A 23338-nucleotide genomic window follows, 5' to 3' on the forward strand; every position below is an offset into this window, starting at 1 on the left:
ATTAACTCAGAAATATGTTTAGTTGTTAGTTTATTCTTTGTCTTCATCAGAAGATTCAAAATCAAAAGTTCATATGAGCGAGATAAATATTTTCTTGGTTGCTGGCCAACAGCTTGCATATCCTTTGGATATGCTTCAGAAACCAATTCACATTTTAAATCGTCATTCCAGGCATGCAGCAGAGCAAAAGACCACGTATACGTCAAGGTGGTAATAAAGAAAAGTCTGTTATTTTTTCACCCAGAAAATCTTTTTTCTAGCGTCATCTAGTGGTGTAAGTCGTCTTTCGCGATATTTTCTACCTTTGCCCGTCTCATTATTGATCAAAATTTGTATATTTGGATCATCGTTTGCGAAGAGAATGATTGGGATGTCTATTTCGCCCGAGCAAGAACGCAAAATACAATTTGTTTCAGCACCTCCATTAATTTGCAATGCGAAGAGGAGTAGGTAAGATATTTTGGTGTCCTCGTGGTTGGTTGTTAGTTCTAGGATATTCTCGACACTTTTAATACTAATCTTGATATTTTTTGATCCAATCAAGATTAGTATTGAAAGTGTCGAGTATATCTCGGCCTACATGCTTTCAGTGGTAATAACTATCTGTCTTTCTTTTTCAAGATAATCCCAACTTTCTAACAATTTTTAAAGAGCTGGGATAGACAAATGATGCTTCTGATGACGTAAGAAAAAATTGTTTGTACATGTACCTTGTACGGCGAAAACCGACTTACATCAGTAGATGACACTAGAAGAAGTATCTTCTGGAGAAATTTTAATTGTGATGAAAAATAACAAAACTTTCTTTCTCTATTACCATCTCGCCCGAGTAGTCTTTTGCTGCACATTAAACTAATAATTATGTTGCAGCAATATGGAGACAGGTTGCAAAATTAATGATCGAACAAGATGACCCTGCGATACAAGGCTGGAATGAAGATATGGGTATCTGAAGCATATCCAAAGGATATACGCAGGCTGTTGATAAGCCATCAAGAAGATATCTAAACATGTGTTTTTTATGTACATTTCCAGATCTCTCGAAAAGTACCATTATAATTTAATATTTTGAATGACGATATTGGCACTGAACGAAAACTCGAGAAAACACTTTTCAGGTCAATTTTGAATCAAGTGGTTTCTGTCCCCCAAAATACATTTACCCTCCCCCACACAATGGTAATCGTATACACATATTTAGAGATGTGCAGTGGAATTGAAAAGTAATGTTTTTACCAAGCTCTAAGAAAATCATCAACCGTGAACTCACTTCCCTCCAATTGTACCAGTTAGTTTGGTCAAGTTTGGTCAGTTAGCGGACTTTGCCTGGTAAAATAAGAAGCCCATTGTTACCCCCCCCCCTCCCCTCTCCCACACACATCCATACACGCACACCTCCTACCCGCACCCCACCCCACCTCCCCACAAATCAAAATAGTTGTCCAGGGGCATCATAAACACTTATTTAAAGATGGGCAGTCCTAGAAATTTATGTTTTATTAATATATTATGTCAACATAATGATCCCCCCCCCCCACACACACACACACTTGCTATCCCCACCCCACCTCCCCACAAATCAAAACAGTTGTCCAGGGGCATCATCTCCCTCTCCCCCCCCCCCCCCATTCTAGACATTTGACCTCCTATATCTCGAAAACGCCCCCTCAAACGCCTGATCACCACCCAGATTCGGAATCTACGCAAAAAACTGTTCTAGAAAAACTTGGTGTCATAAATTCACAGCTCGGGTGGCGATTCCCCCCCTTCAGCTACCGGACTACCAGGCCCTCCGTCCTGAACCAATGACGAGGGGAAACCGTGCCAACAACTGGTGCGAACAGCGACCTCCAGGCAAGCGAGCCATGTGCGGTGTGTGTGTCTGTGTGTATGTGTGTGGGAGAGGGGAGGGGGGTAACAATGGGCTTCTTATTTTACCAGGCAAAGTCCGCTAACTGACCAAACTTGACCAAACTAACTTATATTCACGGAACAGAATCAATTCTCTACAAAATCTTCAATTCGAAACGAGCCCCTTAAAACTCCCTGTTAAATCTTTATGCAAGAAACTTGAAAGTTGTGGGACATCGCACAGCCACCACACCGTGACCCACTTGCTAAGGATGTGGGCCTACACATTTAATTCAATTGATTTAATTGATAGTTTTTGGGAGACATTCTGTAGATTTGCATCCTTAAAATCTGCTTTTTTTGAAATTCCAATCGAAAAACGAGTTGCTGAAACTATTTTCGCCAATAACGAAAAACAAGGAGAATCATCATTTTTAGAAGGGAATCCAATTAGTTTAGTTCGTTTATAGAATACTGGTTTAATCTCTCTCTCTCTCTCTCTCTCTCTCTCTCTCTCAAAACTCTTCATCGAATTACAACATCGCGAATAACAATTCATAAAGGAAACTTTAAATGCTTCAATTCTTTTTTTTTATTTCATGAAGAACAGGAATATAAACACAACACAATCATATCAAACAGAATACTTATACGTAAAACAAATTCTCTCTTCTATTATGTTTTTTTATCCGCAAACTGGGCTAGTCTGTATTTAAAGGTCAACCACTTTCTTTATGCATTGGCAACTTCCTTAACTTGTTAATAACATTCTTAATTTATTATTGCATAGAAGAAATTCTTAATATTTTAACATGCTTCAATACTGGACACATTCTTAATATATTTGAGAAATTTCTTTATACAAAACAATCTTAATAGATTCATAATTAACAACTATCTTAATATATTGATACAATTCTTAATTCATTATTCTTAATATGTTATAGCTTTTTTAGTGCTATTTTGCTTGAAAACGTTGAGAGAATACTCTTCGAAACGTCGCCCAAATAAATCAGTAATTGTTCTTCCATAAGTATGTGTTATAGTTTATTGCTCTATCCAGTTACTAAATGCCTCTAAAAGATCAGCATTTTTAGTATTTCAGAAAGCTTCTTAATATGTTATAGAATTCTAAATATTCCAACAAGATTCTTTGTATTTTATAGAATTCTTAATATGTTATGGAATTCTTAATATTTTAACTATCTCAAAAAATTGATACAATTCTTAATTCATTATCAGTATACTAAGATTCTCACATAACCAGCCCAAAATCAACTCTCTAGACCCTAGGATGATGAAGATACCTGGTCGACTAGACAATGCCCACAATTTTTTCGTTAAAAATGAAAATGGAGAATATGAACTGTCAACCATTAGAGACTATTTAGATTGTGTGTAGATTTAGATTTTAGCCCAGTTGATGCAGATTCTAGCCCTCCTTCAATAGCATGGTGCGTGAAGAATTAGTACCCCACTTGGTATTGATTTTAGTCCATCTTCAATAGCCTGGTGCGCAGAAGCGTAGCTGTGAAATATATATTGGGGGGGGTCCGCAACCCTAACCCTAACACATTTTTTTAAAACCCCCAAAAAATATAAACAAGCACCATGTGGCCATGCTGTCTACCAAGACACCGCGTGCAAAAGCATTATGGTTACGTTGCTGGCTGAGCGGCGATAAATATTTGGTTTAGGCGATAATGTTTTTGGGTACCTACATGCGATTCACTCTGATAAGTGGCAGAAAAAAAATAACAAAATATTACCGACAGGCTAACTAGACACAATTTTATGGAACACGGTTACTTTTCACTTCACACATGTTTCCAGGATGATTCTGTGTTTTATTTTAGCAATGTAAACCATATTGGGATATGTACAGGTTTTATACAGATAGAATCTTAACTAATCCTAATAATTGTTGTAAATACATAGGAGTTTGGGCCTACTATGTAAATTTTTTGGGGGGGTCCAAGTATATTTAGACCCCCCCCTGAAAAACAATTGGGGGGGTCGGACCCCCCCCCCCCCCCTGTGTGACGCCCATGCTGGTGCGTGATGAATTAATAGCCTGGTTGGCGCAAATTTTAGTCCTGTTATTATTAGCCCTGGGGGTTGGGCGGTTTTATGGTGTAAAGAGTACACAAGAAGACAAGAAAAAAAAAAACAGCAATGTACTTACAAACCTATAGTGTGTCATTTGGCTAATAGAGGTGGGGAGGGGGCAAAATGGTCAACGTGTCTGCAAGTTGCATCTTTAGGTCTGTCATCGTGCCGTCAGCAGTGTGGATTCGATTCCCTACTAACGTTTTTAGTGACAAGGAGTAAGGTCGTCTGTCAAACCTCATTGGTTTTCTCCAGGTCCTCCAGTTTCCTCCCACTGCTAAAGACCACTACGCGCAAGCAAATTAATAAAATAAAATTGAACCATATATGTTAGTCCCAAATGACCTAGTTTGTGTCGAGTGGACATGAAACCCCAGTTCTCTTTTTATTAGCCTGACTGGTGAAGATTTACCAAGTATGGATTTTCTTGTCTGCTGGCTTGGAGTTTTTTGTGCTCTTTTCCCATCAGCCAAATACCGAATTCCCTTTGTTTCTAATAAAAGCATTTTCTCACATAAAAGTAAGTTTAGAAAGCAAGTTTTTATTTTTTTTATTTAAAATAATACAACAAAATGAAAAGAAATGCACCAACGGGGGCAAGGAAGATGATACAATAATACAACAAAATGTTATTGACCATGCAAACTCCTCAAATGAGAAGTGACATAAGGTGGTCTAGAAAGAGTAAGCATACTCTGGCTTGTATCCAACACCAGGCAATATAATTTATATATACCATGCACAAGACTTGTGAGGAATGTACTATAGGGGGGTACTGACCCTGCACCTTTCATAGCAAATAGAACCGTTCACAAATTGATACGAATTTAACTTTCAAGAACATATGCTTAATACATAATTATATTTGAAGATACATTCCCATGAAAGTATTTGTAGGGTAGTTATTTCCAATTATGGCAAATTTTCTTACTAGAAAAAAATACTGGATTCCTTTAAAAAAACACCCATGGGGCAAGCAATAGGCAAAAATGTCAGGGTATCAATAACTATCAATCCAATGGTTTATTGTCTGCCAGCTTTCCTTAGGAAGTAAATAAAATGAAATGAATTGGGGTTTAACGTCCTACTGTTCTGCTCCTAACCTGGGTTAATGAAGACGGGCATACGTCATACAGTGTGCTATGAGTGAAATTTTGCCCGGGCAGCGGCACTACGGCATACTCTTATATCGAATTCCAACTGCCAAGGGATCTTTTACGTGCACGCCAATGTGAACATGGGACCTCAGATTTTCGTCAGGCCCTCCATCCTGCATCACTGACAAGGGGAAACCACGCCGGAAAATCTGAATGAACTTTCTCGGCCAATGATCCCCTTCCTTAGGAAGTGCTTATTGTGAGAACAGTGAGGGGTTTACACCAATCTGATTAAAATACAGATCTATATTTCGTTTCGTTTTTTATACTTTCCATAGCCTACACTACATGAAGATCTGACAAGTTATAGTGATAGGTCACGTCAGGGGTCAAAAGACCGACTTTTGACCTATGACGTCAGACATTTGATTAACCAATCAGCATTGGTGTTAATAGTGGATTATCCACAGTTCCAGGCAAAAAAGGTCAAACACTCGATTCGACAGACCATTTGATTGGCTGACCACTCATTTCAAGCAGAAAACGAGTTAAATAACAAGTCTTCCAGATCCAAGTGTAGTAAAGATAAGTGAAACGAAATTTTGAACTATAAAAACGAAACGAAATAGGATCTGTGTTTTAACCAGATTGGGTTTACATAAAACTCTGCGATTAACCAGTGAAAAAAAAGGCTGGCCGACGATAATCCAAGAATTTACTTAAGCTTAGATATGCATGGTAAATGAACAACAAGTAACAACATATACAATCAAGTTAAATGACAAATAAGTCTGCTTAAAATACATTTCTACGGCATGAGTTAGATTTTTTCCAATTAAAGTTTTGAGAGGGATTAGATGCAACCGTTTGATAGATTAATTAGTTTGAATAGGTTTTTAGTCCAAATATATCATCACATCACCCAGTTTGTACGTGGGAAGGTTTCTTTAAGGACAGATTAGTAAAAAAAACAAAATATTTTTGACTTTTCTCTGTGTATCTTTTCTGGGAATATGTATGTATAATTGCAATTCTTGTTTTGTCTATGTCTTGTTCTGCAGTCCTCCTGCACATTCCTGTTAATTCACTGGATGGTTTGCTTTATCTATGTCTTTTTGTGCAGTTCTCCTGTGCTGTCTATCAATTAAATAGTATTTTACATCTGCTAACATCGTGACAATTAGTCATTAGAATATACCCTAGAAATATGCCATTTTATGCCTTGAATCTTACTAAAGGATGGATTTTGTTTTGTCTGTGTTTTAAGGCAGTGGCTATTGTTACAACGAGTCGTAAAAATGATCCTCAGGCTATTGTTACGATGATGCTTTCACAGCCCTCCATCCGCGAAGTTAAAAACTAAATAGTCTTAAAAATAGTCCTAACCCTAACCCTTCCCATCTCTTAATTGCTGCCTTCAGTTCTGAAAACGTTGAAAATACTGCTCCTTTTTCAAAGCTGGAGTTGGGGAGATTGGCAGCCATTTTGGAATTCGTTCTAACCTTGGCTCCGACTCGTCATAACAATAGCCACTTTCATGTTTTAAACAGTCAGTTTTCAAACCATAACAGAAAAAGGCCTTGTTCTTTATTTATGTATTGAATTTAACTGGAACTGGTATTAATACCTACCGGTAGTAATTTCACTGAATGATTTATTTTGTTGTGCAGTTCTCTATGAATTAAACAGTATTTTACATCACAACAATCCGTCATTAAAATATGCCTTTTTACGACTTGCATTTTTCTAAAGGATGTTTTAATTAACTAGAAATTTCACAATATTGTTTATTTCATCTATGTTTTTTAATGCAGTTCTCCTACTTTCGTTTTTTTACTTCTTTGCTGCACGTGCCAACATGTCGATTAACATGTCACATCAGCCATTTTGTTGAACGGATTAGGAGGATTGGGTTTCTGATGACTTCACTTCCTCCTCACTGGAGGGATTTAACTTTTCACCGTTATTGTCCTGCGTACGTTTAATATCTGGTATTGTTTTATCCGAGTCTTGTTTAACGACCCCATCACTCAACTTAACACCATTTTCACTGCAATTCTCTACTGAAATATAAATACACATTTTTTAACGTCATCAGCTTAAGAATCGTGTAGATTTTGAATAGGGAGCTGGATTAATATGTCAAATACACTTTTTATTCAGATTGTAGGGAAGCTTTTACAACAAACTTAACAGTGATAGTTTCTAATTTAAAGGCCCAATACCACTCTTGTTGTAACTGAAAAATATGTCCAAATCTTTATTCTGGTCAACAAATTGTACTATTTTAGAATATTCCAATTAATTGATGATACAAATTTCATCTTAACACACCTTATTTAAAAATTTTGAAAAATTCAACATAATGGTTTGAAACGTCTAACGTAAACCTTTTCAAATGAAACTTCGATTCAAAAATATTTTCGAACCCTCTGGACAAGTAAAATAGGATGTAATGGATAATTTACACAACAGGTACATGTAGGACTCTTAAACATCTAGTACTTAGATAGAGATATTATTTATTTTCTGGAGCTTTCAACCCAGCAAGAGTGTTATTGTCCCTTTAACTGGAGAGAGAGAGAGAGGGAGAAAGAGAGAGAGAGAGAAGATGGGGTTTAACATCCACTCCACGCAAACTAGGTCATTTCGGGACAAACATATGGTGCAATTTTAATTCAATAGTTCTCTTGCACATAGGGGTGCAGTGGGAGGAAACCGGAGAGCCCGAAGAAAACCCACAAGGTTGGACCTTTCTCTGCATGTCACTGGGTTTGGACCTTTATCTGCATGTCACTGGGTTTGGACCTTTATCTGCATGTCACTGGGTTTGGACCTTTATCTGCATGTCACTGGGTTTAAACACATATAACATTAATAGCCACCTTTTTTTTGTCTTGTCATTTATCATATTCTTTTGTTTTTCTTGTCTTTAATGTAACCTTTTCATTTTTTTTTTCTTGTCTGTACCGTAACATTTTAAATTTTTTCTTGTCTTTAATGTAACCTTTTCATTTTTTTTTTCTTGTCTGTACCGTAACATTTTTAATTTCCTTTATATTTTAGCCATTTTCTATAATTACCTATTTTTAAATCTTGTATTTTCTTACGCACTTCTTCTTCAGTTTTTCGAATTTCTTCTTCGATTTTCTTTTTGTCTTCTTCTGCTTTCTGTTTCTCCCCTTGCAATTTATTACGCATTTCTTCTTCAGTTTTCCGAATTTCTTCTTCAATTTTCTTTTTTTCTTCTTCTGCTTTCTGTTTCTCCTCCATCTTTATTCTCAGTTTTTCGTTCTTTTCATAAAGTTCTGACAGAAAACATTTAAACATACATTAAGCAAGAGCTAAATCAGTCTATTGCAGGTCTTGCTTTAGGCCTGATATGTTATCTAAATTATTAATTAGACATTAATTAAACTATCCAGTCCATAATCAATTCTAGATGGCATCGCTAGCCTGCGATCTTTAGAGAATTATGAGCCGTTTTACTGCATAACTTTCCTTCACAATTTAACAATTAAATGGATAATCAAGACTATGCTGTTTATCGTACTGACTTTAGTAATGATGGTCGAGGCTAGGCAGAAATTTCAATCGATTAGTTCTCGGTTCATAGTGGGATCAATTTGAATGAAATTTTCAGCAAATTGCCTTTACATTAACTAGTTTTTAACTGTTATAGTGTATCTTTAAGGAAACATAAGTGTACTTGAAAATTAGACGAATTCATTAGACATCAGGGCCCAGTTTCACAAAACATTCTCAGACTTAAGTTAAGAATTTACTCAAAATTGTTCTCCTTTTTTTAACTGAAATATAGCCCTTTATAAAACTAGTGTTTCTGAATCAAAGATATTTCTCATAAACAGTGATTGAAATTATTCGCCTTATTTTAACTAAAATATAGCCCTTTATAAAACTTTTGTTGTTTTAATGTATCAAATACATCAATAAGAAACTATGTGCAAAGTTGTATGTTTCTGGATCAAAGATATTTCTCATAAACAGTGATTGAAAGTTGAACAAATTTTTAACATCTGAGAATGCTTTGTGAAACCAGGGTCTGGATTTGATTTGAATTTGAATTTGTTTATCGAAATTCATTCAAATTATATCTATTTATGTTCTCGGTAGTTTATTGAAATTGTGTTCAATATTTTTTTTTCTGAATTGGAAATGAAATGTGGTTTAACGTCCTACTGTTCTGCTCCAACTGTACTAATGAAGACAGGCATACGCAGGGCTGTCGGTAATTTTTCACAGTTGATTAGCAACACTGCTAATCAAAAAGACCAATTTTGCCAAATTGATTAGCAGTTTTTCAGTTTCAACGTAAAACACCTAAATAACAAGATATTACTTTAATTCATAACTAATTGAAATATGATTAGATTCCATTCTGACTATTCTTAGATTTTTTAGCACTGCCACAAGTACTTGTGACAGTTTGTGAATGTGATGTAGACATTTAGTTAGGTCTTATGTCTGAAGCCAATTCTTGACAGTGACTTCCGATGCCCCACTCATTTTAATTGTAATTTTTTTGTTACGTTAGAAATCTTCGTTAGAAAACAATTTCGTCTGCTTTTTATCGTGTATTATTGTGTCAATATCCAAAATGACAGGCATATTAATGATTCGCAGTAACTGCGAATCAAAAACATTAGATTTTAATTTTTGGTTAGCAACGGACAAAATATGTATCGCAAATTGCGCTGCGATACTGGTTGTCGGCAGCCCTGGGCATACGCCATACATTGTGCTATGAGGGAAATTGTGCTACAAGTTTCTCTTATATGGAATTCCAACTGCAAAGGGATTTTTTACGTGTACGCAAATGTGTACACAGGACCTCGTTTTTTCATCCCATCCAAATGACGAAGTCTGTAACAAGGTGCTACTAGATGTTGTAAAAATAACTAATTTACAAACCCCAACATTTTTTTTTTTAAAATTGTTAGGGTTCGTTCTTTTAGCCTGAGAGCCATGGTTTCTCAGTGAGTAAGCCGCTGGCTCACTAACCAGGAGGTTTCGGGTTCACTCCAGGTTTTGGCCTTGAAAAGGAACGAAAGGTGATATAATTTTAAATTTCAAAAGGTTTTTCCTTACAACCACATAAAGCATCCCTGACAACAATTATTTAAGGTTCATATTTTGCACAAGAGAGAGAGAGAGAGAGAGAAAGAGAGAGAGAGAGGGGGAGAGAGAGATGGGGTTTAACTTAAATCGACACAAACTAGGTCATTTCGGGACTAACACATGGTTCAGTTTTTATTTCAATAATTCCAGGAAACACGAGGACCCAGACAAAAACCATTGGGTTGGACAGGCAACCCTACTCCTTGTCACGTACAACCGGGGAATCGAAAACACGCCAGTTGACTCAATGACAGACTGTATGATACAGCGTGCATGTGCTAACCATTCAGCCGTCCAAGCCCCCTTTGTTTTATCAAGTAAAACTCGATTTTTTTGCAATTTTTTAATTAGTTTTTAAACAACACACACACTTTCCTAAATCTGTAAATGTAAATATACCCTCACTGAACCATTGTGACAAAAACCACAAACCAGATCAATAATTCTAAGCATTTCATGTTTTTTATATCAGAAAACAAAAGAAAATATTTAAAAATATGAAAAATCAATATGGAGAAGGAAAGAGTTTATAAATGATAAAAGTTCTACGAGTTCGATAGTAATTAACAATAAATTGAAAAACAATTGAGCAATCTGTCTATTCAACCATGTCATAATGATTTCAAGATCTTATCTAGAAAAAAAATGTCGGGATTTCTCACATCGATGGATCTATTGCAGTACACTTTTAATTAATATGAGAGAGAGAGAGAGATCCACTGGGTACAATCTAGGCCATTTCGGGAAAACATAATATGGTTAAATTTCATTTCAATAATTTGCTTGTGCATAGAGTTCATTATCTGTGTGAAGAGACCAGAGAACCCCATGAGGTTGGATAGGTGACCCTACTCATTGTCGCGCACAAGAGTTTACCTGAAACCAAGCCACTTGACTTAATGACAGACCTTTTGATCTAAAGTGCACACCACCCAACCCACTTTAAAGATACATTATGGGAGATTCGATAACGAGTTGGCAGTTCTCACTATAATAGTTAAAAACTAGGTAATGTAAAGGCAATTTGCTGAAAATTTCATTCAAATTGATCCACTATGAACCAAGAACTAAGCGATTGAAATTTCCGCCTAGCCTCGATCATCATTACTGAAGTCAATACGAAAAACAGCATAGTCTCGATTATCCATTTAATCGTTAAATCCTGAAGGAAAGTTATGCAGTAAATCGGCTCATAATCCACTAAAGATCGCAGGCTAGCGATGCCATCTAGAGTTGATTATGATCTGGATAGGTTAATTAATGTCTAATTAATAATTTAGATAACATTTTAGGCCTAAAGAAAGACCTGCCAGAGACAGATTTAGCTCTTGCATAATGTATGTTTAATCAAGGACAGTTCATATTAGATTTAATCTTTAACAGCCACGATAAGCTTCGTTCAAATCAAAACAATTAAAATAGGGTTTAACATCCTACTTTCTACACCAACTGGTGTATGCCCGTCTTCAATTGCCAAGTCGGTGCAGAATATTAGGACATTAAACCCCATTTCATTCTTTCGCAGAACTGGATTTGTTTTAAAATAACATTTTGGTCGGTCTTTTGTTCATTAATTTAAAAAAAGCCTGAGCCAATATAAAAACCTGTTAGCTATGACACATACCTGCTAATTTTTTACAGAACTTTTTATGTGTTGACCAGTGTAATTTCTGACAGTACTGACTACAATATTGTGCCTGAAAATATAATAACATCCTTACAAATATTTAATCATTTAAAACTAAACACTTCAACACTTTGGGTTGAGAGAGAGAGATAATTTCTTCTAAAAACAAGAGAGTACTCCTTTAAATGAAGATATTTTGATACGAATAAAACACACCACATTACGCAAATTAATCTTAGATTCGATTAAATAAAAATGCATTTATGAGTGAGTTCATTACACAGTGGATTGCACAATGAACCTGAATTAAACATACACAGTAGTTTTTGTATTTTTTACAAATTTTTACAAATGTTTTTCGCCTCAACTGGGATATTGAAGACTAGCATGCTGTGAGAGCATCCATCCATACTTCATCGAATTCCAACATTCAAGGGTTCTTTTTTTGAGAGAGAGAGAGAGAGAGAGAGAGAGAGAGAGAGAGAGAGATGGGTTTAATGTCCACTCGAGACTAGGTCATTTTGGGACCCGCTTATGGCTCAAGTTCATTAGAGAGAATTTGGGTTTAACGTCCACAGCAGTTGTCCAAATAGATATGAGCTGAATTCAGTCGTCACAGTTCTGTCATGTTTCATCTGTCATGGTTGATTGATTTTTTTTTTATTCAGACGGCGCATGTGTTAAAAGTCCCAACTGTCACTATCTTTTGGGATTGAGTGAATTCAATTCTGGAACACTCAATCGAGTATCCCCAAATTTTGTAACCAAGGGTAATAACTCTGGACGTTATTACTGAAAACCAATGACCGCAACACCATCCTAGCAAAATGTCAACAAATAAAAATGTTTGAGATTAACAACTCATAAAGGGGATGCTCAATCGAACGTTCCAGAATTGAATTATGTCAAACCCTAAAATAGTGATAATCAAGTGAAAAAGGAATTTTAGACTAGAACGCATTCTCTAACTGCACGAGAAAATATCTCAACCAACCATGACAGCTGAAACATATTCATTAGGTTTAATTGTGTCACGATTCTAATCACACCACCTCTGTTGTCGTGACTGACAGAACATTGACAGGACTGAATTCTGTGTCACTCGATTGCAATTCCGTCAATTTGGGCACCCCCACAGTATCAACAAGATTTTGGAACAAAGGGGAATAACTCTGGGTATTATTAAAATTGGAAAAAAATAATAAACGTACATATTTACAAACAGAACATTTTTTGATGGCATCCTTTTCACTACAAGTATTACAAGTATCGTCATCCATAGCAAACTGTTGACCATTGACCCCTTGTATTAACGTCTGTAACGCTGATGGTTGATCACCCTGAAAAACAAAAACATTTTACGTACCTCTTTCTTGAAAATCTTTTTTTTTTTTCTATTTTAAGTGAAGCCTACATTAGGGATGATGATTTTCCGTTTCAGAAAATAGCAAATTCGGTTTTAAGTATTTTGAATTCCGTTATTTTCCGTTTCAGAGCTGACCATATTCTGTTTATTTATGAATAAATGAATAAAACATCTTAAAATGCCTTTTATTACAAAACGGATCATTTTAAACCAATGAAAACAAATGTTGAATTGTGAATGACTTGTTTAAACCTGTTTCCCGAATTAAATAACAGAAAATTACATCTTGTGAGCTTGTTTCATCTTTTTAGCAGACGAAGCCATTTTTCTCAGCTGCTAGTTGTAGTCGCGATTTATCCAGACATCTTCGTAGTTACTACCGTTTTTTCGAGAATAAGGGCTGGATTCACAAGGCTACGGCATATTTGTGATGTCACGTGGTTAATGCGGATAAACACGAGTCACGAGCCCGGCAGTAAAATAAGAAGTAAATGAAACGATTTTTTACTTTTATGAAGTGACAAAAGTTTTTTTTAAGACATATATATACATTACAATGTTTAATTCAAGTTCAACTACAGAGTAATTGTATACAGGGATACATGAAAGACGGGTTTTCATTTCGAGTAAAATTATGATTCCTAAATGATGAAATGAAAGTAGCTAAATACTAAAATAGACAGTAACAAAACCACGCGATATCATTCAATATTTCCGATTTTTATGAATAAAAAGATGAAATACTTTCCGTTTTGAGTGGACAATTCTGCGATTTCCGCGTTTTTTCCGCGATCACGGAAAATCATCAACCCTACTGCATCTTTAAAAGGCATTTAGTGAAAGTGATATATAATAAACAGATAGCTTTATAGATACATGTAACATTAACTAGGTTTATTAACAGCAACGTTTCAATGAGGACACGTTATTGCTTGATTACGGTGAGAGTGTCCTCATTGAAACGTTGCAGTTAATAAACCTAGTGACTGTTATCCATGAAGCCTGTATCTTTACAGGCCCGGGAGTGTACAGCGCAGTGGACACTTACGACTGACGCCTGGATCCATTTACTTGATTTGATATTTGTTGTTTATTTCTTGCAATGTTTGTGTGACTTGTCCGCAGGTTTGTATTTCTTGCAATGGTTATGTGACTTGACCGCAGGTTTGCCTTGTCGGTTTTGTTTTGCGGTACTCCATTTCTTACTATTAAAGGTCACCGAAAAAGCTTTACAAATTTTCTAAATAATGCAAGTAATTATGCCAACATATCCTATCCATAAGTATAACACGAACCCGAATGTCAATATTACCTGCAACAGGTAAATTTCAACTTTAGTGATTTCTGCCGTCCTCCGTTGGTAGTCGTAACTTTCCGTCAATAAACAATCTGTGACGTCATTTTAGTCCTCCACTCATAAAAATATAGACTAGAATATGAGCAGAAGGACTAAAATGACTTCACAGATTATTTATTGACAAACGCTTTCTGGTGAACTTTAATATCAAGCAACGAGGAAATTTGTAACAATTTTGTTTAAGTCATTCATCAAAATTAGTGATATGTTCAGTTGAGACCACATCCAGTGTAATAAATCAAATATATTTACTATTTTCACGGAAGAAATCTGTCAGACTAGGGTTTGTAATAAATCGAATATACTTACTATTTTCACGGAAGAAATCTGTCGGACTAGGGTTTGTAATAATTGTGATTCTACGTAGGGAAATTCTTTTAAAGCTTGGCGTATTAATCTCTCCATTTTCTCTGGGAAACCATCTCCATCTCTTCCTCTCACTAAACTACAAATAAAATCCAGACATTGATAGACGATGTCCTATTATCAGCCGGCGGGGGTGGGGCTGGAGGGGTGGATGGCCGACAGCTGATTGCGAATGGTTAGCGTGTGTGTGCTGTATTATAAGGTCTGTCATTGAGTCAACTGGCATGGTTTCGATTCTCAAGTAGTACGTGACAAGGAGTAGGGTCGTCTGTCCAATCTCGTGGGTTTTCTCGTGGGTTTTCTCCGGGTCCTCCGGTTTCCTCCCACTGCAAGCGAATTATTGAAATAAAATTTAACCAAATGTTAGTCCCGAAATGACCTAGTTTGTGTTGAGTGAACGTTAAACCCCCATTTCTCTCTCTATCATACAGCCGATTATAAAGTGGGGACGCAAACCGATTGCCCTTAAAAAGGTTTGATAACTCTGTTTAACAATCAAAATACTTTTAATTTAAATCTTATGCTCAACTTGATAAATCTGACCATTAAGAAATTTGTCCTGTATCATGTTTTAAAAGTCAGAATTTGAACTAAAATTAATCCAGCAAAGCATATTAGTAATCCAAATATTTTAATATTCGATAGAATTTTGGTTTTCGAACTGCTATTAAGAACTTTTCCTGTGTCACTTACATATGACCACACGAAGCATTCCTGCAAATTTGATAAACTTGTGGGTGGTCACATGAAATTGTGGATGGGCGACAATATACGGCCACATTAAAAATGAGGCTGACAAAAGCAAATTGAAAGTCTTTCTGGTCTTTGTGAAACATAATCCTTGTCTTGAACAAATAAAGGGAGATAACCATAACTTTAAACATGCATTATGCAAGAGATAAATCTGCCTGTTGCAGGTCTTTCTTTAGGTCTGAAATGTTATCTAGATTATTAATTAGACATTAATTAACTTATCCAGACCATAATCAACTCTCGATGCCATCTAATGTGCCCATTTTCATTGGATTTGAATCTGATCTGCTGTTTAACGCGCGTTGATGATTAAACGCAAAAATTGATAATCAAGACATTGTTAATTATCATGACAGCGGAAACAATGACAATCAAGGTTACGGTGATTTTAAAATAAAGTTTTCTCGGCTTAGAGTGAATTAATTTGACTGAATGTAATGTATCTTTAAACATGCATTATGCAAGAGCAAAATCTGCTTATTACAAGTCTTTCTTTAGGCCTAAAATGTTATCTAAATTATCAATTAGACATTAATTAACTTATCCAGACCATAATAATCTCTCGATGTCAAGGCTAGCTTTCGATGTTGGCTGGATTAGATTCCTATATGCCGCTAACGGCCATTGCTAATTAAATAAATAAAAAATGGATAATCGAGACTATGCTGTTTATATTAATGATTTTAGTAATGATGACCGAGACTATGCAAAAATTTCACCCGCTTCTTTCTTGGCTCATAGTGGATCAATTTGACTGAAATTTTCAGCAAATTACCTTTACACTATCTAGTTTTTAACTATTATAGCGAGAACTGCCATCTCTTTATCTTATCTCCCATAATGTATCTTTAAGTATGTACACCATCAATGTTTTCAATTGGTTACCTCGGTGGCCATAAAATGAACAAAACAACCCCCCACAATATACCTTTTGATCCAAAATTCTAAATTGTCGTTTTTATCGTCATGCGATGTTCTGGCCAGTCGAATTAAGGTGGCGAAGTAATGCAACTTGACAGCCATTACATCATTGGTATCTCTAGCTTTCATATTCTTCTCTACCAAAACATCGAGAACTTTCGCTACTTTGTACGATTCATGAATTAATTCCATATGGTCTCTTAAATACATTGATAACTGTAAAATTCAGAAAAAAATTAAAATCCATTTCACTGAAATAAATCGGAGCCAATTCAGGAATCTTATTCAAAACTAATTCAGATAAATGTTCATTTATAAAGCGCTATATCCACAAAATGTGCTCATGGCACATTTAATTAAACATTTAATCATGTGACCAGCCCATACAAAATAAATCCAGATAAAAAATATTGAGAACAAATCTAGAAAAAATATTAAACAACCAATTTCAATAAACTATTGACAAATCCGGAAGTTTAAATAACCAATTGAAGTGTGGGCCATAAAGATACCTTCCCCGTGTAGAAACTGGGCAATTTGATGATATATTTGAACTAAAAACAATAATAATATTCAAACTAATTAATCTATCAACATTTTACTTCAAATCCTTCTCAAAACATGGCATTCACCAGGGAATACCCCTGCGATAAAAAAATCTATTAAAAGAAGTCATGTTCGTGTCATGTGACTTGGCTGACATGGTAACTAGCAACAGGTGTGAAGCCAGAGGAGAATCCATTGCATATACAAGACGATGTTGTCTTTAATCACTTTCCAATTATCATAAATATCGAAGTCTAATTAAATTCTTAGATTATCCACTTCTTTTGCTGTATTTCTTATCTCAGAAACTGTTGTATGTTTAAACACACCATCAAGTTTATCAACATATATATCAAGCGCTCACCGACAACAAGAGACCAGACAATCTTCGCGTGCAACCTATGACATCACTCGAGCAGACATCGGGTTTCTGGTTAGTGAAACCCTTACAATTTTGTCTTGTACGTGCACGCTCCATGGATATATTTTCTAGTAAGATCGGATGTTTTTTCTAGTAAGATCGGATGTTTCTACTTCCCATATATACCAAAATTTCCTGGCTTGCTAGCCTGGAGGTCGGGTGTTCGATCCCTGCATTGGCCGAGAAAGTTCATCCAGATTTTCCGGCGTGGTTACCCCTTGTCAGTGATACAGGACGGAAGGCCTGACAAGGACAGCTGTCTAGTCGTTCGGATGGGACGAAAAAACGAGGTCTCGTGTACATATTGGCGTGCACATAAAAGATCATTTGGCAGTTGGAATTCGATATAAGAGTAGGCCGTAGCGCCGCTGCCCGGGCAAAATTTCCCTCATAGCACACTGTATGATGTATGCCCATCTTCATTAGCCCAGGTTAGGAGCAGAACAGTAGGACGCTAAACCTCATTTCATTTCATTTTCCCAAAATTTCCATTCTTTATTAGAAATAACCACCGGATAAATACTTTTCTGGGAAAATAACTTAAAGGTGAGATTCGGTGGTTTTCACCTGTCTTTATATCCGCCACATTATGTCCACTGGGGCATGCTATGTTGAGAAATAAAGATATTTTAGGTGAATCTTACCTTGACTGGATTAAGATTAACAGAGTTGACTAATCCTAGTAAAGAAGGCACTAACTGAGCAGGTAATTTAGCCTCTTTTTCTAAACCTGTAAATAATATCCAACATATCGCTTGAAAAACAGGAACGATAAAAAAAGAAGCTACCAAGAGAGAGAGAGAGAGAGAGAAATGGGGTTTAACGTCCACTCGACACAAACTAGGTCATTTCGGGACTAACATGGTTTAATTTTATTTACATAATTCGCTTGCGCATAGGGGTCTTTAGCAGTGGGAGGAAACCGGAGGACCCGGAGAAAACCCACGAGGTTGGACAGGCGACCCTACTCCTTGCCACGTACAACCGGGGATTCGAAACCACGCCAGTCGACTCAATGACAGACTTAATGATACAGCGTGCGCACGCTAACCATTCAGCCATCCAACCCCCCAGAAGCTACCAAGTAATTCTGGTTGAAAGAAGTGTTAAATTATTTCTAAAAAAAATACTCTTCAATCATAAAATTATATAAAACTGGAATTAGTTCTACTACCTTAATTATTCCCTTAATTTTTAATGTCTGAATGAATACTGTCTGGTTGACAATGTCTGAATACTGTCTGGTTGACAATTGTCCGAATACTGTCTGGTTGACAATGTCTGAATGCTGTCTGGTTGACAATGTCTGAATGCTGTCTGGTTGACGATATCTGAATGCTGTCTGATTGACAATGTCTGAATACTGCCTAGCTGACAATGTCTGAATAATGCCTAGCTGACAATGTCTGAATACTGTCTGGTTGACAATATCTGAATACTGTCTGGTTGACAATGTCTAAATACTGTCTGGTTGACATGTCTGGCAATGCCTTTGTAAATGTATCCATAATTATATGATACATAATCCCTGATAAAAACTCTTACCTTGTGGAACAGTAAAATATTCTAAATCTGCTTTAGGAAAGAAATTGTTGATGGCAGATACACATTGATGTTGACCTGAAACAGATACAAGAATAAATTTATTATATTGGGCTGATCAATTTGATGTTTTTAAAATGAAATGGGCAAATGAAGACGGGCATACACCAGGACTATGGCCTACTCTTATTTCAAATTCCGAAGCCAATGTTTACAGGACCTTGGTATTTCATCATATCCAAAAGACTACAATATGTTGTCCCTTGACAGGCCCTCCTTCGTCCTGTACCATGAAACGCACCGGAAAATTAGATTAACTTTCGCGGCTAACACTGGGATCGAACATGGGACCTCCAGACTAGCAAACCAACATCTTCCTAACTGAGTTACCACACCACCGCTCCCCTCTTTTGAAAGAAAATGAAATGGGGATTAAAATTCCATCAACACATCCACTTCAGTCTATTCCTCCAGACGTATGCGTTTCCGTCTATTTTGTCGTCAAATTCCAACTGCCAAGGGATCCTTTACATACACATCAACATGTACAGTGTATTTTGTTCTCTTTTATTTCAAACTCTTCTTACCTACAAAAGGAGCCATCTGTGTGGCTGTTCTATTGACTAAGTTGACAAGGTGTATACTTTATTTCAAACTCTACTTAGCTACAAAAGCTGCCATTTGTGTGGCTGTTCTATTGACTGAGCTGACACGGTGTATACTTTATTTCAAACTCTACTTACCTACAAAAGCTGCCATTTGTGTGGCTGTTCTATTGACTGAGTTGATATGGTGTATACTTTTATTTCAAACTCTACTTACCTACAAAAGCTGCCATTTGTGTGGCTGTTCTATTGACTGAGTTGACATGGTGTATATTTGCTCCTGCCTGTAACATCAATCTTGTCACTTCAACATTGCCTAAAATAGAAATTTAGCAATTTTAGATTATGGTTGACAAATACTGAATGATAATTTAAACATACATTATACAAGACCTAAATCTGCCTATTGCGGGTCTTTCTTTAGGCCTGAAATGTTATCTAATTAATTACTTAGACGTTAATCAACTTATCCAGGCCATAATCAACTGTTGATGTTATCGCTAGCCTGCGATATTTACTGGATTAGGATCCGATCTGCTGCTCAACGCTCATTAATGATTACCGGTAAATAAAAACTCTAAACTATGTTTTTATCGTACCGACTTTAGTAATGATGTCAGCCCCTCTATCCTGTACCACCGAGCCATCGCAGCTTTCATTAGTAACACAAGAGATGGGGATTACTTTTGCCCACCCTCTTTTCATTATTGACAGCTGTAAAGAGAGAGAGAGAGAGAGAGAGAGAAAAGAGAGAGAGAGTGAGGTCTACTCTATACAAACTAGGTCATTTCAGGTCTAACATATGGTTGAATTTTATTTCAATAATTCGCTTGCGCATAGAGGTCTTTAGCAGTAGGGGGACCCAAAGAAAACGACCCTACTCCTTGTCACGTACAACATGGGAATCAAAACCACGGCAGATGACTCAATGACAGACCTTATGATACAACGCCCACCTTGCCAACCATTCTGCCACCCAAACCCCTCTTCCATTATTTTCACACCCTCTTTCCATTATTGACAGGTGTCATTATCACAAGTAATTTTTGCATGTTCCCTTCGTTAACAGGTGTTTGAACCTGTTACCTCATAAAAGGTGTGCTATAAATACAACTTAATGAATAGACAGACTTACCTGATAGTGTAGCAAACATGAGAGCTGTATAACTATTATCATGGTAATTACTGTTAACATCGGCACCATGTGCTAACAACAATTCACACAGTTCCTTTTTACCTCGAAATGCTGCATGTTGTAATGGGGTCATGCCAGTCTGTAAAAATAAACATTCTCTTAATTTACAGGATAAAAAAAGAGAAAGAGAGAGAGAAATGGGGTTTAACATCCACTCGACACAAACTAGGTATTTCGGGACTAACATATGGTTTAATTTTATTTCAACAATTCGCTTGAGTGTAGGGGAGGAAACCGGAGAACCCGGAGAAAACCCAAGAGGTTGGACAGGCAACCTACTCCTTGTCACGTACAACCGGGGATTCGAAACCCTGCCAGTTGACTCAATGACAGGCCTTATGATACAGCACGCACATGCTAACCATTCGACCATCCAACCCCCTAAAAAAGGAGAGAAATTCTAGTTTGTGAAAACAGTTGTCAGAGGGAAATACTTTTTTATATCTTATTAAAGAAGCATTATGTAAGAGTTAAATAAAGATCTGGTCGTTCACGTTATAATAGTACAAAACTAGACAATGCAAAATGAATATATTGAAAATTTCATTCAAATTACTTTATTCTGAGCGATGTTATCAATGTGTGCATTGATTGTTTATTATTGCAGCCTCATTTCTCCATTTTTAAATTAAATCATTAAATGGCCGAACCGTGCTAATCTACATGTACTTAAAATCAGAGCCATTTTATGGTCTTGTCATGTTAATAAATGTCTAATTAAGGCCCGAAGAAAGATCTGCATTGGGCAAATGTAGCTCTTGAATGTCTTATTAAATCTATATAACTATAACCATGCCGGACTGAATTTTGTGCCTGACAATGTGTCTGTGACAAGTGCCTTATTTACAGGTTTGCATTGTGGTATTATTTTTAAAAATAGTTCTCACTGAATCGAGACAATCCACTCTCACATCTTTCTCTTTCAACAGATTTTGAACTTCTTCAAATGAACCTGAAACGAGATAAAGTTAATGAACATTATTTGAAAGAGCACTGGTGTTTTAAAGTAGTTTTTTTGAGCAAGTTTAGTTTTCATGCTTGAACTTTAAAAGAAAAATATAATTTATAAGGATAAATAAAAAGTATACAATCATAGCTAAAAACAAACACAGACCAATGTCATCAGACTACATGCAGTAGAAATGGTTCCACTACTGATGTCTTCCATCCTACTCCAACCACAGTAGAGGATTGTTCTAAGCGGTTCCTTTGAGCAAGTTTTTTAGTCAAATGACTACAAAAAAGTTACTGGCCTATAACTCCCTTTAATTTACACATAAACTTAGCCCAAACTGTACTGCACATAGCTTAACATATAATGAACCAATTCCCATTGAAATAAAAGTGAAGCCTTACTGCATAATTATATGATTTGATGAAACCCACCTACCGCGTGAAATTTCTCTCCTATCCTACTTAAAATGTCCGCCCAGCCAGAAATAGCATGCACACTCCGCCTCACGTAATCATGCATCACTTTCCATATTTGGCTTTCATAGTAATCTAGCGTAGTAACACTGCCTTACAAGGGAAACCATGGGCAGGGTTAACGCAATGCGATATTTGGCAAGATTTCACCTGCTTGGTGTCATGGTGGATTGTAAGAAATATCACTTCGAAAATGTAGAACGCATTACCACAATAAACACTGTTTGGTAACTATTTTAGTGGTCCAGAATTCACTATTTATGATAGAATTACTTATTTCAATACAAACTGTAATGATATGTGTGGAAAATTTTGCTTTTGAACCAATTTGTACTTGCGCAAGGCCTCTTAGCTATAGACAGTATCAATTGTAGCAGTAAACACAGTTTACAGCAACAATATTGTAGCTGCATGTACATGTATACATGGACTTTGTAATACCATAACACATTATTATTGTATTTGATTTGATTTTCTTTCTATCTATATAGCACAAAAATTTGTCATTTCTCCTCGACAGGCCCCTTATATGTAGTTATCTCCCTTTATAACGACGTTTTCACGTCCGTCAGATTCCAGTAAATTCTTTAGTTAATTGTCGCAATCTTGTTCACTAAACTTAATAAAAAGATACCAATTTTCGTTACAAAATACAAAAATAAAAGGATAATAAATAAGAGAAAGGGTTTAGAAAAGATACCATCGTTTTCGTTGATTTTCTCCACGAGTTTCTCTTCATTTTCCGACAATTCGCCTTTCTTGTTGGCAGCCATGTTTGATGCATGCAAACTCTCGATTGCTCAAGTCTCAATTATAACTGGACAAAATCGCTAGCAGTCTGGATAACTTTAATTCAGTGAACGGTAAATTTATACCCTCTACACCATTACTAAAATAAATGGATTTTGTAAATCCAATTATGTTTCTAGGCAACTATATACCAGTAAAATAAAACGTTATGCTATTATATAACGACAATTGGTATAATATATAAATTATGTGTTCAAACCATATT

General features: G+C 36.1%; 1 protein-coding gene across 4 annotated transcripts; it reads right to left on the reverse strand.

The window, feature by feature from the left end:
• Positions 1–4480: 4480 nt before the first annotated feature.
• On the reverse strand, positions 4481–23133 carry LOC126822373 (ankyrin repeat and MYND domain-containing protein 2). 4 transcript variants are annotated; one of them, XM_050551242.1, is made up of 12 exons: positions 23024–23133; positions 21783–21847; positions 20836–20974; positions 19918–20016; positions 19099–19173; positions 18198–18283; positions 16594–16802; positions 14856–14991; positions 13035–13163; positions 11821–11893; positions 8141–8365; positions 4481–7117 (listed from the first exon to the last, which is right to left on the reverse strand). In XM_050551242.1, exons 1-12 carry the CDS (start codon positions 23094–23096, stop codon positions 6957–6959), a joined length of 1470 nt encoding a protein of 489 aa, XP_050407199.1. In that variant the 5' UTR covers positions 23097–23133; the 3' UTR covers positions 4481–6956. The 4 variants fall into 4 exon arrangements, with proteins under 4 accessions (XP_050407199.1, XP_050407198.1, XP_050407200.1 ...); XM_050551241.1 differs by having other exon boundaries at positions 4481–7120; XM_050551243.1 differs by lacking the exons at positions 19918–20016; positions 20836–20974; positions 21783–21847; positions 23024–23133 and adding an exon at positions 19839–19891 and having other exon boundaries at positions 4481–7120.
• Positions 23134–23338: the final 205 nt, after the last annotated feature.

This window comes from Patella vulgata, chromosome 5 (genome assembly GCF_932274485.2).
Source record: "Patella vulgata chromosome 5, xgPatVulg1.2, whole genome shotgun sequence".
NCBI lineage: Eukaryota > Metazoa > Mollusca > Gastropoda > Patellidae > Patella > Patella vulgata.